Here is a 14157-nt window from a genome sequence, read left to right on the forward strand (position 1 = left end):
GTTTGGGTCCTAATGCCACAGTTTAGAGATGGGGACACTATACTTTAAAAAGGTGCCATCCTTTGAATGAGACGTAAAACCAAGGTCCTGCCTCTCTGCGGTCATTAAAAATCCCAGGCAGGGGTGTAACCCTGGCTTCCTGGCCAAATTTCCTATTGGATTACTGTACTTCATACTCACATTGAAGAAGGTAACATTTAAAACTCTTGTTATGTAGTCCCCCTTGTTGTCTTCCGATACCTTAAACAGATGGAAAAATAAAATATGAGGAAGAGAGATAATGATGTGTTCTGTTCATGTGCTGAGCATTATCTGATGTCATTGATTAAATAATCTTCCAGTTCAATTGTTGGCAGCAATAAACTGATATTGTGTCTTTATCACCTTTGTTACCAATTGTGGTTACAATTTCCTCTTTTACTACCTTTTTGTTACCATTGTGAATTTGGCAAACACTTTTACAGTGATTTGCCTTAACTTTATGTTATGACTTCCTATGGCTCTAATATGCCTTTTCAGTTTTCTGCACTGAAGCACCTGATAGTTTCAAGGTACCGTATGTTTACTGCAGTGCACCATGATTTATGCATAGTCCAGTGCAGCAAAGCAGAGTGAAGGCATATTAAAACTACAGGAAACCACAACTAAAATGATGGTAACAGTGCAAAACTATTTTGATTTTCATAAAGCAAAATTTATAAGACTACACTTTGTACTGTATGTTCTGTCATCACAAAGGTATTTTACCATTTTACAGACTTCTTGGCAGGAGAACCAAAGTTTTAGAGGAGTAAAACTAAAACTGCAGGCAGGAAAAAAAACTGAACTAAAAGTGTCCTTTAAGCCAATATAGGCAGCTCCACAGAGAGCTGAGAGTTACTCTAGAACATTCTTGGCACACATCCAGCTTTCACACTAGTGTATCTTGGTCAGCACATTCAGAGTTCTCAGAGCTTCCACATTATTTTCATATAAAAAATATGATTCATATAAAACGTATTTCTGTTTCTTCAGCTATAGACAATCAACCCATCACATTTGCACAATGGTCTGAGCAGCAGTATGCTATTTACATTGTACCTTACTTGTTGCCCTTTGAACAGTATAACGTTTGCCAGAGAACTTACTGAACATTTAATATCTTAGCTATTGTGGGGTTAGATTGGTAACATACTTCGACAGTTTTAAATGACTACAACTGTTACAGCACTTTCTAGGATATTTGAGAGAAAGGGTGATAGTTATTTCTCTGGCTGCAGGGATGAGGACCTCACTGAGCTGGTCAGAGAGAGACGGGGACTCACGCAATCAATTGTGAAGGGCCCACACTCAAATGCTGCCTCGGCAGACTCGGACCAGTAACGCTCGCACTTTTTCTGTAGAAAAGACAGAGTTGGTGAGTCAGCAGAACACCTAGGCCCAGGGATGTAGTGGAGGTGAACTATTAAAATGGGTTAAATATACTGTAGATGAGATTTGTAAAAATGTGATATGAAAATATGAAAGGAAAACTTACCCTTCCCATTTCAAACTCTCTGCAGGCCATGACAATGATCTGAAATTGTTTTTTAAAAAAAAACTTCAGTCCATGATTAACAGATTAAAACGGAACAGTTACTTTATAATTGTGGCTATTTCCTCTCAAGACTTGTGCTTCTTCTTAGTTCTGTAAATTCTATGGATCAAAAATCACAGACAGACCACCTTATACATACTGTACTGAACATACAGTATTAGCATGTACAGCCTTGAGATGATAACCACTCCCCCTTTTTAAAAGACCTCTGCATTGGCTCTGCATGTACCATAGTCCTGCTACTTTTTCACCAGTCATGTTCTGTAACAGCCTGGCTTTCCTTGTGAACATTTTCCACAATATTTTGCACAGAATCTTTGCACTTTTTCTGTGGTTTAACCAGGAATGCATTGAGCTTTTACCTTTGTCCAATAGTGGTTTCCCACAACTCACATACTGTAATTAGCTTAATACAATGTCACTGTGGTCTTTTTCTGCACTTTGTTGTGTTTGTACCATGGTATACTGTAGTAAATTCTAGTAAGCAAAATACTCAAAGGTCCTGACAAAATTACTGTAACTCAATGGACTCAACCCAATAGAATCAAAATTAAAACACAAACCAGAGGACACAAATAGAAATCGAGTGGTAAAGCTTTTAAAACCAAGAATGGGAGGCACTTCTTTACACAAAGGGTTGTATAAATCTGCTGCAGGCTACACAGACATGTTATTGAATACATTACCCTGGCTTCTTTCAAGAAATAGCTGTGTGGAATCTGCAGGTCAGTTATCAACGAGGAAGCAAATGACCCGTTCTCGTTTGTAGCCCTTGTTCATTCTACATTCTTATGAAGGGTAAACAATACTCCAGAAGTGCTAAGCTATACCAGAGCAGGTAGACCCTACCTTAACGTTGTACTGCCACACCATCCTCCAGAAATCCAGCACGGTATGTGGTAGTGGGCCCTGAGTGGCGATGTAGACCTTCTGGCCAGACACTCCCTGGGGACCCATCAAACCACAGTCAGAGCTTGCATAGCTGGACACTTGAAAGGTTCTGGCCAATTTGTCAGACCTGCAGTGCAGGGCTGTGCCATATTATAATTCACAGCCTGGAACCAGAGATAATCCAGCTGTGCCACAATAATAAGCAGACACATACATTCTTAACTGGGAGCTCAGTCTTGTGTGTCATGAAGGGCCTGATGCAGATGGTTATGCAATTATGCTGGTGGTTGTTTTTCACACCCTGGGTGCAGAGGTACAGCATAATCTGTAAAAATATCCACTTCCTGGAAGAATTCCTTTTTAGAAACATATCCATTCACAATTAATGGGGAATATGAAAACATTGTAAATGAATCAGATCACTCTTGTTAGTTTTAATTATAATACAGTAATTCTTCTTTTTTCTTGAAACCCTTGCCCTTGGACATCACATCCGGCCCTACCTTGATGAAGCTGGCGTTGATGTAGTCAGAATCATTATCAGAAGTGATCAGAGACAGCTTCACTCGGCTGTGATCAACTGAGGGAAAAGAGAGGGAAAATGCATCTCGTTTTAGTCCACATGCAAGAAACTGAACCATTTCACCTATCAACTTCTTGTAAACAAACACTTTGTGTTTTACTTTACTGAAATAGCGATCCATCAGTTAGATGAGATAATTTTAAGTAACTCAAGTGATTAATACAATCTTTCCTAGCTCCCTCTTATTCATCACATCCATGTATTATTAAAAAGCCAGTTATTCCTGGTAAGGGTCATGAAAGCCTCAGAAGTACAGGGGTCTGGACAGGATAGTCAGCTGGCCTGACAACAAGTTATTAAAAGGGCAAATTGTCCACACACAAGGAAAATTTGCAGAGATCAATTAAACCAGCCTGAGGGTCTGTGAAAGTTAGGAGGAAACCTACACTGTAGCTAATGCAGCAAAAACATGCAACCAACACAGAGAAGATACTTTAGTGTGGAATTAAACCCAGAATCCAAGAGTTGTGAATCGGCAGTGATAAATGTTTCCATATCAGTCTAATTCAATACAATACAGTATATCAATATTCATAATCTCTGTTCTTTCTGAATGTATCATATCGACAATGGTCCAATGGTGATGGCTGGTTAGTACTTCTTGTATTACTGGTCTCTTAAAGATGGAACTACAAGCCTTTGAAGTGAGGCTCAAAATACAAAAACATACTACGATCACAAAGACGGAAATCTTTGAGGGCGGGATTGTAAATGGTCAGACACATGCAGGAGCTGTTTTGTCTTTTGTACTCACATGGAACAATGTCTTTGTATCTGTTCTTCTTCACGTTTTCCTGTTTCTCTGCTGCCTTTGTGGGATATGTCTTATCAGTGCGGTATTTGGTTGACAGCCTTTTCAGCCTCTGCAGAGAAGAGTGTGCGAAAGTCATTCACTTCAGTTGGCAGAACAGTAGCAGTTAGATTTGCTTCTCGTCACATTGCGTACGCACGTCAACAAAACAAAATGCTAAACACCAACTTCAGCGTTTGCCACATTTTCAATAGTTTTAAACTACTGGTATGATCATATGCCCTTTTGTTGTTCGTTTACAGTGCTTTGCACATACCCATTAACTGCTTGCAAATACAATGGCGCTTTAATCGGTATGGGATCACAGGAGTACTACTGTATATGTACAAAGCTTTGTAATATGTGTTTTAGACATATGAGATTGAGCCACTTCATCAGACCGTGCATGTTACATAAGTCAAAGCCTCTAGACAGTGTTGAACCTGTTCTGTTATGTGCTGAGTTGTGTCTCATTCATAATACTCATTTTTTTATATGGCTGGGCTTTGTGTTTTGGAGCGCTGGGCTACTCAAGCACTGTGGAAATAGTGAGAGTGCTTATCGTGCAGCAGCAATCTTTATAAATAATTTTTAAATGCAAGAGGCTAGATTAAAGATTTGATCATTTTCAACAAATGTGTCCAGCAGTAAAGACTGTTGCTCATTTGAGACACCACTGGTCCAGATCGGTGTAATTTCTTTGGCTCACCTGACATTGATAGCCCAAGTGGCAGTGCAAAGTTATCTTTAATTTGCTGCACAGGTAAATATAATTTGACCTAGACACCTGGGAACTTCCCATGGTGTCAGTTAGAGCTGCATGACTTTTTAAATCAGTGTTTCGTGAGCTGGAGCTCACAGTAAAGCCCTCATCTGTCCTGTACGAAATAAAATCATACTTGCTTAGGTTTGGCTTGTTTTTATGTACTTGATGAGTTGGAAAAACGTATCATACTGAAAGTGTATACAGTACAATGACTTTTACTGGAGTAGGTTGGAAATTACCCATAATGTGGGTGTTTATTTTTTACACAATACTGGTAACCATATTTGAGGCTGAGATTCTGAGACTCTAAGTCTCTGCCAGAAGCGGAACAGATTCTTAGGAAACCACTCATGTACTCTGTATGTAACTAACCTTGAATCTCTACTCGTAACTTTCAGTTTAACTGTGAACTTTAGTTTACTTAAATTGAACAGGAAGCAGTCCAGCTGTGTAATGCTCAGACCCAAATGGCTCCCTTTGCAGGAAGTGAAAGCATGGATCCAGCCAATCAGTTTTGAGTCATGATGAAATTCTGTGACAATCTCCTAACCCAGGCTGTGAGGCTCACAGGATGCTGTATTTGCTACCCTAAGGACCAACAGATAGGCACCCTTTCACTATTGACACAAGCGTTGCACTGTACAGTGCCACCCACTCAACTCTAACACTGAGTAATGTAGACACATGAACAGAAATGACATTTTTTAACCATTTTAGTTAGGTATTTTTAATGTATAGTTAGAAAGACTGAGTCCTGTCTGCTTCTTCAATTTTTTTAGCTTCACAAATCCCCTCCTTGAAGAAGGAGATCCAGCAGATTTTTCACTCTAGCTGGAATCTCTGTTACTTTACCTAACCCTTAATTCAAGTAATGTTCTTAATTACAGCTATGACAGAGCCTTTTTTTGGGAACAAAATTGCCCTTTTATTCTTACAGTTTGATAGATTAATTGAAATTCAGTGTAAGAGCTTAAAACTTCAGATTCAATAATGAAAAGTTTAATACAATTAAAGATTTAATTATTTATCTCTTGGTCCAACATTGGGATCAAAAGAGATTTAAAGCCCTGCTTTAAAGTATCTCTACCTTTAAAAGTTCCTTAATTGGTCCATTAAGGTAATAATTTGCTCATTCTGGTCATGAAAAGTTTCAGTGGAGTGATAATCTGCGGCTGTTGCAGACTGTTGTGAAACCCTGGCATGCTCCAATGTCACACAAATCCAATGTCATACAACCCGAGTCATCTTTGAACCATCTTGAGTGGTTCATAAGGGTCACATCAGGAGAGGAGAAATTACAGCAAAATGTACAGTATTTCAGTCATCATATCATGAAAACATATTTCAGTAGGTGTTCACCCCTCCGCATAATGAATTGTCTGGAGTTCTTCTTGGAGACAAGGGGCGCATTGAGTTTGTGGTCAGGGGGTTTTCTGCGCCTGTGATGGAAATTCTAAGAGGTCGAGCGAGCACTCGTAGCAGAAAGTTTCCACTCCCTCAGCAGCAGAACGGAAATCAGACATGCGGTGACCTAAACCCCTTACTGTTTACCTCACACATACATATTGACGCCTTTGGCCATTTCCCACTAAATTTTCACCTAAACCTTTGCTGACAATTTCATTAGATGCCAAAGCATACACCTAAATCAAGGAGCCGAAAAAAAGGTTAATGGTGGAAAGTAGAAAGAAATGTACCTGAAGATGGTTCAGCAGCCAGAACCTTGCTTTTCATCTATCTGCTGTTCAGCACTGAATTTACTGTACTTGTTCCTTTGCCGCTAATGTACGCTGACACAGCCCCCAGCTCAAACCTTTTCAATTAAAAGTTAATGCTTCTTAATTAGGAATGTCAAACAACCATAAAGAAAGCAAACAAACCTCAAGGATACATTACATATCTGCTTGATATGATTGATTTGCTGTAATTAGACATTAATTAATTATATGAAATGCTTCATTAAGGATAAATGCAGAGTACTGACATAAAAAAATGTCTTTGCATAATTGACGTATTAATGTTTATTTGTTCACGTAGACATGAAGCAGCCACTATGAAAGGTTAAAACTGATAAAAGAATGAGACGATTCAAAGACAGAGCATGTGTTTGTGCAGTTTGGGTGAGTTTCCCTTAGCACTGTCCACCAGCGTGAAGTTCTGCATTTCTTTTAAAAGAACAGTCATGCTACCAGTGATCTTAAAAATAAAGGATGTTTCCTCTTTGCCACAAAGCCAGTGGTGATTTCCCATACTTCTTTGTGCTCTTGTGACTTGGTACTTATGTCAGAAAGTGTCTCTCACAATCTCAAGGCTTGGGGACAGACCCTGTCTGCTTTTATAGTGCATTGTGCTACTTTAGAAAAAGACACATTCTGCTTATGTTTTCTGCTTTCGAGACTGGTGCTCAACAGAGTGAACTGCAACAACAGGGCCTAGATTCAAGCCAAAGTGAGAGCTTTTCATTGGTAGTTCACGCAGTTCCTGCTGATAGAGCTACCAGCTTAATTGTGCATGAGGCAATTTAGGATGGTATTGGGTAGAGTGTGGCAACACTAGTGCTACATTGTATCACATCTTGTTATTCATGTTGACAGGCTCTAAAAACATTCCCACAAGCACTGGTGCAAAAAACAAGAGAAATGTCCCAATCTATTGCGGTGTGTGCATTGTATACTAATTGTATGGTTATGCCAGCCAAACTCTCTGCAGTCTACTAGTTTCTATTTAGAACCCGCACTGAGATACATGAATAAAAAAGAATGAATTGACTTTGAGCCTATAAATTTGAACAGTACAGACAATTAATGTTGCAAAAGTTACAGTGGTACAAGAAATCCTGACATTTTATGTGAAGAAAGAGCATGCACTGTAAAACTGACCAGTCAGACAGACTGTCTGAACCTGGGATCATGCTTTAGGAGTGCCATGATTAATTTGAGAGTCACAATTGCATTTTTAAGCCACGACTGCAACAATGTTTAAAAAATTAAACTGCATCGAAGGCATCACTGAGTGCAAGTCTATCTAAAAATAACCACAAATGAGAGGAAATCATCCAACTCATCAGCTTCTATTTCCTTCTGGTCAATACTGGTTGTACTAGAAACAAAGATCCCCCAAAACAAAATCCTTCCTCGCAGTAACAGTGTGCAATACAGGTCTGTTCCGTGTCACAGCAATCCACAGCCTATCACCATTCAAACCAAAACTGTTTCAGGTATGTACAGTATGTGATAAAAACACATGTTCGCCATTTTGGTTCTTTTAGTGAATATCATTGATAATATCATAAGACCACAGAACCCTGCTGCAAAAGAACCATCAGCACCAGAACAGCACTGTTTAAAGTTGATATTTTAGCATTAAGTCTGTAACAGAGGACGAGAAGGTTAAATGGGTTGTAACGTAGAGCAATAACCAGCAGTTTATTTTTACCATTCAAAGCAATTTGGCTCATCTGCAGCCTCAGAGGTTTCTTGAAAGTAGACCTTTACTCATTAATTCATCATAATGAGAAGAGATGAAGGGTTGTTTAACGAGTTGCGTGCTTACTCAGGCACAGCAGGAATAAAAAGTGTCAGTAAAATGAGTGCAATGGGAATGGAGAGGTACTGGTAAAATGCAGAGATAATGAAATCATAAATAGGAAAAGTGATTATTTAGTCCATTTACATTACTGCCCCCCTCGCACCACCGTTTTTCATGGGTGTCCTAGGGGTAGTAAACATTTCCTTAGTGTGTTATTCCTGCCACGAGGCCTGACTAAAACTGTTCAGTCAAGTGTTATCAATGAGAATAGGCAAACAGAGTGTTACAACATTTAGTTATAAGTGTAAAATTCAAATCAATGGGATGTTGTATTGAAATTGCACACAATTGCACTAGTAATATCTCTGTAGAATTTTGTGTACAATTTTTTAATCATGCTATAAATGCTGCTCTAGGGTAGAGCGACAAGATATATTCCTGGTCTCAAAGGAGAGTACATTGACAGGCTGAAGGAACTGAATCTTTTTAGTCTTGAACAGAGAAGACTATGAGGAACCTGATTTTTAAATAGTCAAAATCAATTAAAGCAACTGTAGCAGTCAACTCAGTGGACTTCACCACTGAAATCTGAACCAACCAATACAAGTGCAAACTATGGCAACTCAGGTCTGTTGTTGAAGCCAATACCCTGCTTTTATTCCAGAAAAGGGTTGATATGATCCCCTGATCAATTAGCCTCTAAATACCAACCTCATAACCTTTCTTACATTTTTACAGTATGTGCTTTAGCTTTAATGGCTTCGTGGGAACAGGCAAGGCTCTTAATAACAGAAGTGTCACATTTAGAGAAGTTCACACTTTAGAAAAACATGTTAAAATACAGAGTACAGAATAAAAATAAAAATAAAAATAAATACAGTATAAAGATCTTTCTGCTTAAGAAAGTTAATATTAGAAGTGTCTAGTTTACTTTAGGTAATGGACGATTCAGAAGCAGTACTGCCTTTAAACATGCAGCACTTAAACAAGAGCTGTGATGAGACCATAACTGTGAGCGGCCTACACTGTTCCATAACAGAGTAAGTAATAACAGAGCTCAGAGTAAGTCTAAAAATCAATGAGAAACTTTTAGTGTTTCTCCAGTGTTTTCATGCTGCTGGTAAATTAGGAAAACACCCACCCTATCAAACACAAACAGACATACAGAAATGGTGTCTTCTTCAAGTTCAAAGTTTATAGGTCGTGTCCACCAGCACAAGGAATTTGGTCCTTTGTCTTACAAAAGGTAGATTTGCAAATTTATGTAGGTGAGAAAAAATACAGTACTCTTTCACATCACCCATGCAGTATTTACAGAGAGAAGTGCCCCAGCAGGGAGAGGAGGCAGACACAGTGCTACATTCTGGCCCAAACGGGACCTCTGGAACAATGTGCTCAGACACCCTGACTGCATTTTAAACTCTCCTATGGATTGTCAGTTTGATTTTAACAGATGAATGTGACCAAAACTTGCAGAAAACAAAAATGCAGATTTGTCTTTTGTTTTTGAGTTCCTGTTTCATTTTGTTTCTGACATGTTATGATGGTCAGACCGGAACATTTTCAAGGAACTCTACAAACACCACATAAGGGGTAAAACCACAACATGGCATAGTATCAGTTATTCTCATACAGGAACAAGCTGTGGAAATATTTAACACTCTAATAATTGAGAAAATTCTTTAACATGAGATATCACTCTTACATGCTCGTGCTGAGTTAGAGGTGATTATAAGTGCATTACTAAATGCCTTTTCTGTCCTGGCCTTACAGACAGCGATACTAACTCCGTCACATCGATCACTTCCTTCCAGCCTTTTAAACAGACGCACTGTAGTGTTTTAAATCAGCTACTCTATTTTACAGGCCTATACTGAGAGAGGTGCTAAAAATGTAGTCATAATATAGTTTATAAACTATACATATAGATATACTATCAATATATAGTGCATAAGTAGAAGAAATTTAACAGACCAGTGCATTCGGTACATTACATGCACATCATGTGTATATCATAATGAACACATTGTTGCTGCTATACATTTACACTCTATATATCTAAGCCGACAGCTATTGTTGACGACCATCATTACCACATCTTACAGTACTTACTATAAAACTTTAAATACTAATAAAAAGAATATGAGAAGATAGAGGAATTGAATTGTTCATAAGGGATTTAAACTTTTTTCTTCCTTAGTGCAGCACTGAAAGAGTCGGCGCTCAGAACTTTTCAGTTTTTGTTTGTAAACTTTCCTTCTGTACTCCTGTGAACTTCAGTTAATTGAGGCAAAGCCCGAGCTTGTTTCATGTGGGCTAAAGGAGATTATAGTATCAAAGTACAGCTTGAAAGAATGAACTCACTAAATATTCGCTGGCAAAGATCTCCTCAGACTGAGCCTCCTTGGTCTGCATCTCGTCCAGGAACTTCCTCAGGATGCTCCTTTGGTCCATGCTGAGTCCCTTTGTCCTCTGGGTGTCCTGCAGCTGGGGTAGGACATGTCAGGACTGGGGGCTCGTGGGACCGGCACACTGACAGCCTCTACTGCCAATGAGCCTGTGGTTAAGAACTGCATGAGCTGTCTTGAAGGAAGCATAGCTAACAGGTTCTGTGGTCAGATTAAAAATATCATCCGTCATGCAGGGTCCTAGAGCCCGTTTCTCTTCTCCCATATTGAGTGTGCGCATGTGCTGTGATGTGTGTGGACAATTAGTGTGCTGTGCTGCGAGAGTCTCCTACAGACGTGCAGTGAAATGACAACAACACAATCACGCTTCAAGACAGGGAATTAGGAAATGTAAAACAAGAAGCGGTGAGGCTGCACAGCCAGTCAGACAGCATTCATCACTCCCAGAATCCAGTTTGAAAGGCTAATCAGTCCCAAGAAGGTATTTCCCATTGGTAAAGAAATTGGTAAGACCCATTTCTCTGTGCCTTCTGTCTTATTGATTCCAGTGAATTTTACAGTATGTGCTCTGCTGAGCTAGCTCTTTTCACCTCTCTGTCTGGATTTGATATGTCTGAAAATGACATATTTGAAAATATTTAATGCCAAGTAACAACGTATGAAGTTAGACATCCCTTTCTGATGATGATGAGACAAACCAAGTCTTAAAAGTACAATTATAGAGTTTACTTGATTTGCAGTCATGACATAAAACGTACTCTTGGCCAACAGGTTTCGAAGAACTGTTCTTTTGTTACCCCTTTTAAAAGGTTTTGCCATGTTAAACAGGAAATTGTGACACTGACGTAAGCATGGTGTTTCAGGAATGCATTCTCCTTTACTGGCATCCTTATCTTTGAATTGTGCAGCTCCTTCTGCAGCCTAGAACAGTGTCAGGTGCTGCAACAGTGAACTCACATGCTTTGTGAATTCATTTTGCTCCCTTTTCAAACAGACTGTCAGCTCAGTGTTGTGATTTAGTGTTTGACTTGCTTTTCTTGTCTGAAAATTTCCAAAGATTCTCAACAGAAGGCTGCTTGTGTGCTATATGGGGCTGTAGGTTGGCTTGTCATAATGCATACATTTTTTAAATAATGTCTACTGGTGTATTGTATGCTTCTGAAAGTGAAACATATTAGCCTTCTAAAAATTAACATTTCACAAGAGATGGAAAATTGTACATTGTATGCATTTGTATATTTCAGTTCTACCACTGATATATTTTCATGGTTGCTGTGATAATGTGGTCAGTGAGAGCACAGTCCATGCGTTTCAAAAAGGATCTTATCAAGTAGAACATAGTGAAGCAAAAGGAGAAATATCTTCTGCCTCTATTTCCTTCCCTATCACATTTCTAAAAGACCTCTGTGTGCATCACTTCTATCCTGAGGTTAAGGAAGTGTAATTTCAGCCTGCCAGTCTATTATAGGGAACTAAGAATGAAGACAAATTGTCTGTTCAAAAATCTAGCTTCTGGCACTTCTCCTGTAGTACTTCAGATGAGTAAATCCAATTTTCATTTATTACATGAATAAAAACCAACCTTACAGTTGTGAGAAAAATGTTTGTGTACCCTTCGGAATCATCTGTATTCCTGTATTAATTACGTGCTCCTAAAGTGCAATCTGTTCTTCAGATAAGTCATAATAATAATTAAATACAATCTGATTAAACAAATAACACATAAACAATTGTGACTTTTTCATGACTACATTGAGCACATTGTTTAAACATTTAGTGTCTATGCTGAAAAAAGTAAAAAGTATGTGAATGTAAGTACAGTATGACCTCAACCAAACATTTCCTGTAGCTGGATCAGTCCTGCTGTAGCTGCTGTTTTGGACCATATGGAAATGGGCATATTTTAGCTGTCTTACAACAGCCACTGTAGAGATTGAGCTATAAGGCACAAAGTATAAAAAATGGTAAATTTGAAAAAATCTGGTTAACTTTTTTCAAAAGGAGTCCCAACAGGCACTTGCTGCTTGTTTGTGCAACAAGTCCACCTTTAATTCCACATTAATCTGCATTATTGCTTTCAATAAAACGATACTGATATTATTTTAATTAAGTCATGAGCACTTCTAGTCAGTTGATTAATGAGCAGGCTTCTGGAAAGTACATGCAGCTTTGATGCCATTACAGCTAGCAGCATTTGATCTAATTACAGTTTGACTGTAATGCTGGTTCTGTGAACATTTTTTCCCATGTCAGAAACGCCCAGTCACTTACGTGAAACTGCATATTTTAAAGCGGTTAAACAATGCATTGAATACCTTAAGAGCAAAACAGAAGCATGACTGGAGCATAAAGATGTTACTGTCTGTCACCATCCCGAAAAACTTCAAATATCTCACAAAATGTCAAATATGTCAGCATTTAAAAAATGAGAGCTCATTCAGAAATGAAAGAAGAGACCAGGTATCACTTATCATTGGACTGATCACTGTTCACTATATCTTTAATACATACATTTGAATGATTCTGGTTTCATGGCACTGTTGGAAGCCTTTTATCTCCTGTCTAAACCACAATAAGCTGTTGGACCTCATGATCACTCTTAGATCTTTGACCATGGAGGCCATGGTTCAGTGGTGCATAGAGAAGAAAGTCAGATGGATCCGTATCATAGATGAGGGCTTTAGTGGATGTTAAAAGAGGTCTGTTCATGTCTCAATGGTAGCTTAAAACACTTTGTGTCATGGGTCTATGGAACACCTTACATGCTGTGTTTTAAAGAGTTAAATACTCTTCCATCAGAAAATTTAGAACAAGCAACAACAACTAGGAGACTGTGGTGACCAGATATGATATCATGCTTTGCTTGATTCTTGCCTAAACTTCAACGGGGGGTCATGATAGATACTGTCATTCAGTGCTCAAATATTATCATTTTTATTATCAGGCAAAGACAAAATTTGGAAGGCATCAGTACTTCACATGGATTCTCTATATGGCTTCTTCATTGATACAATTAGTGGTTTTCATTTTGTAAAGTCAAAAAAAGCCATATACAGTAGTAGAAAGTTTTCTGTCTTTTCCTGCCACTGGTGAACAGTGAACATTGTGTCAGTTCTGGCCTTAGCACACACTGACAATTCTGAAGGGTGTAGCTGATGATCGCCCTGTGATAGACAGAGAAACCTCTGTAATATCCACACGCTCATGGCATCCCAGAAATCATCTCAGATTTTTTTCCTCATTCCAAATCCTGCAGGTGAGGAGGAGGACCAATGATATGAGCTCCACTCCTCGTTGTTGTGCATCTGCCTAAAGGCCTTCTTATGAAGGGCTGGAAGGGCTACAAGCTTATCTCTGTATAAAAATCAGTTGCACAATAGAGTTTTGATTGAAACGTCCAGCCAACATTATCATCTTACCTTCTCTTCATCAGGACCTCCTATGTTCTCAGATCTCACTGGGTTGATCTCCAACAAGTGAGCCACACATTCTGTGGATGTTAGTGAAATGCTGGATCTCTTTCCTGATTCACCTTCCCTTGGCAGATGATAGCCAGAATGATATAATCACAAACTTCTCTGTACTTATACTTAGCGCCAGTGTGCCCTTCAACTG

General features: G+C 38.8%; 1 protein-coding gene across 4 annotated transcripts in view; it reads right to left on the reverse strand.

Moving 5' to 3' along the window:
• Positions 1–10713, reverse strand: part of ptpn22 (protein tyrosine phosphatase non-receptor type 22) — a 37374-nt gene extending 26661 nt beyond the window's left edge. For all 4 annotated transcript variants that reach the window (XM_015342723.2, XM_015342725.2, XM_015342724.2 and 1 more), the window contains exons 1-7: positions 10499–10713; positions 3805–3913; positions 2971–3047; positions 2426–2521; positions 1517–1555; positions 1305–1376; positions 181–240 (exon numbers count right to left, since the gene is read on the reverse strand). In XM_015342723.2, coding sequence (XP_015198209.1) covers positions 181–240; positions 1305–1376; positions 1517–1555; positions 2426–2521; positions 2971–3047; positions 3805–3913; positions 10499–10588 — 543 coding nt within the window. In that variant the 5' untranslated portion in view covers positions 10589–10713. The remainder of the gene's footprint in view (positions 1–180; positions 241–1304; positions 1377–1516; positions 1556–2425; positions 2522–2970; positions 3048–3804; positions 3914–10498) is intronic.
• Between the last annotated feature and the right edge of the window lie 3444 nt (positions 10714–14157).

This window comes from Lepisosteus oculatus, chromosome 5 (assembly GCF_040954835.1).
Source record: "Lepisosteus oculatus isolate fLepOcu1 chromosome 5, fLepOcu1.hap2, whole genome shotgun sequence".
NCBI lineage: Eukaryota > Metazoa > Chordata > Actinopteri > Semionotiformes > Lepisosteidae > Lepisosteus > Lepisosteus oculatus.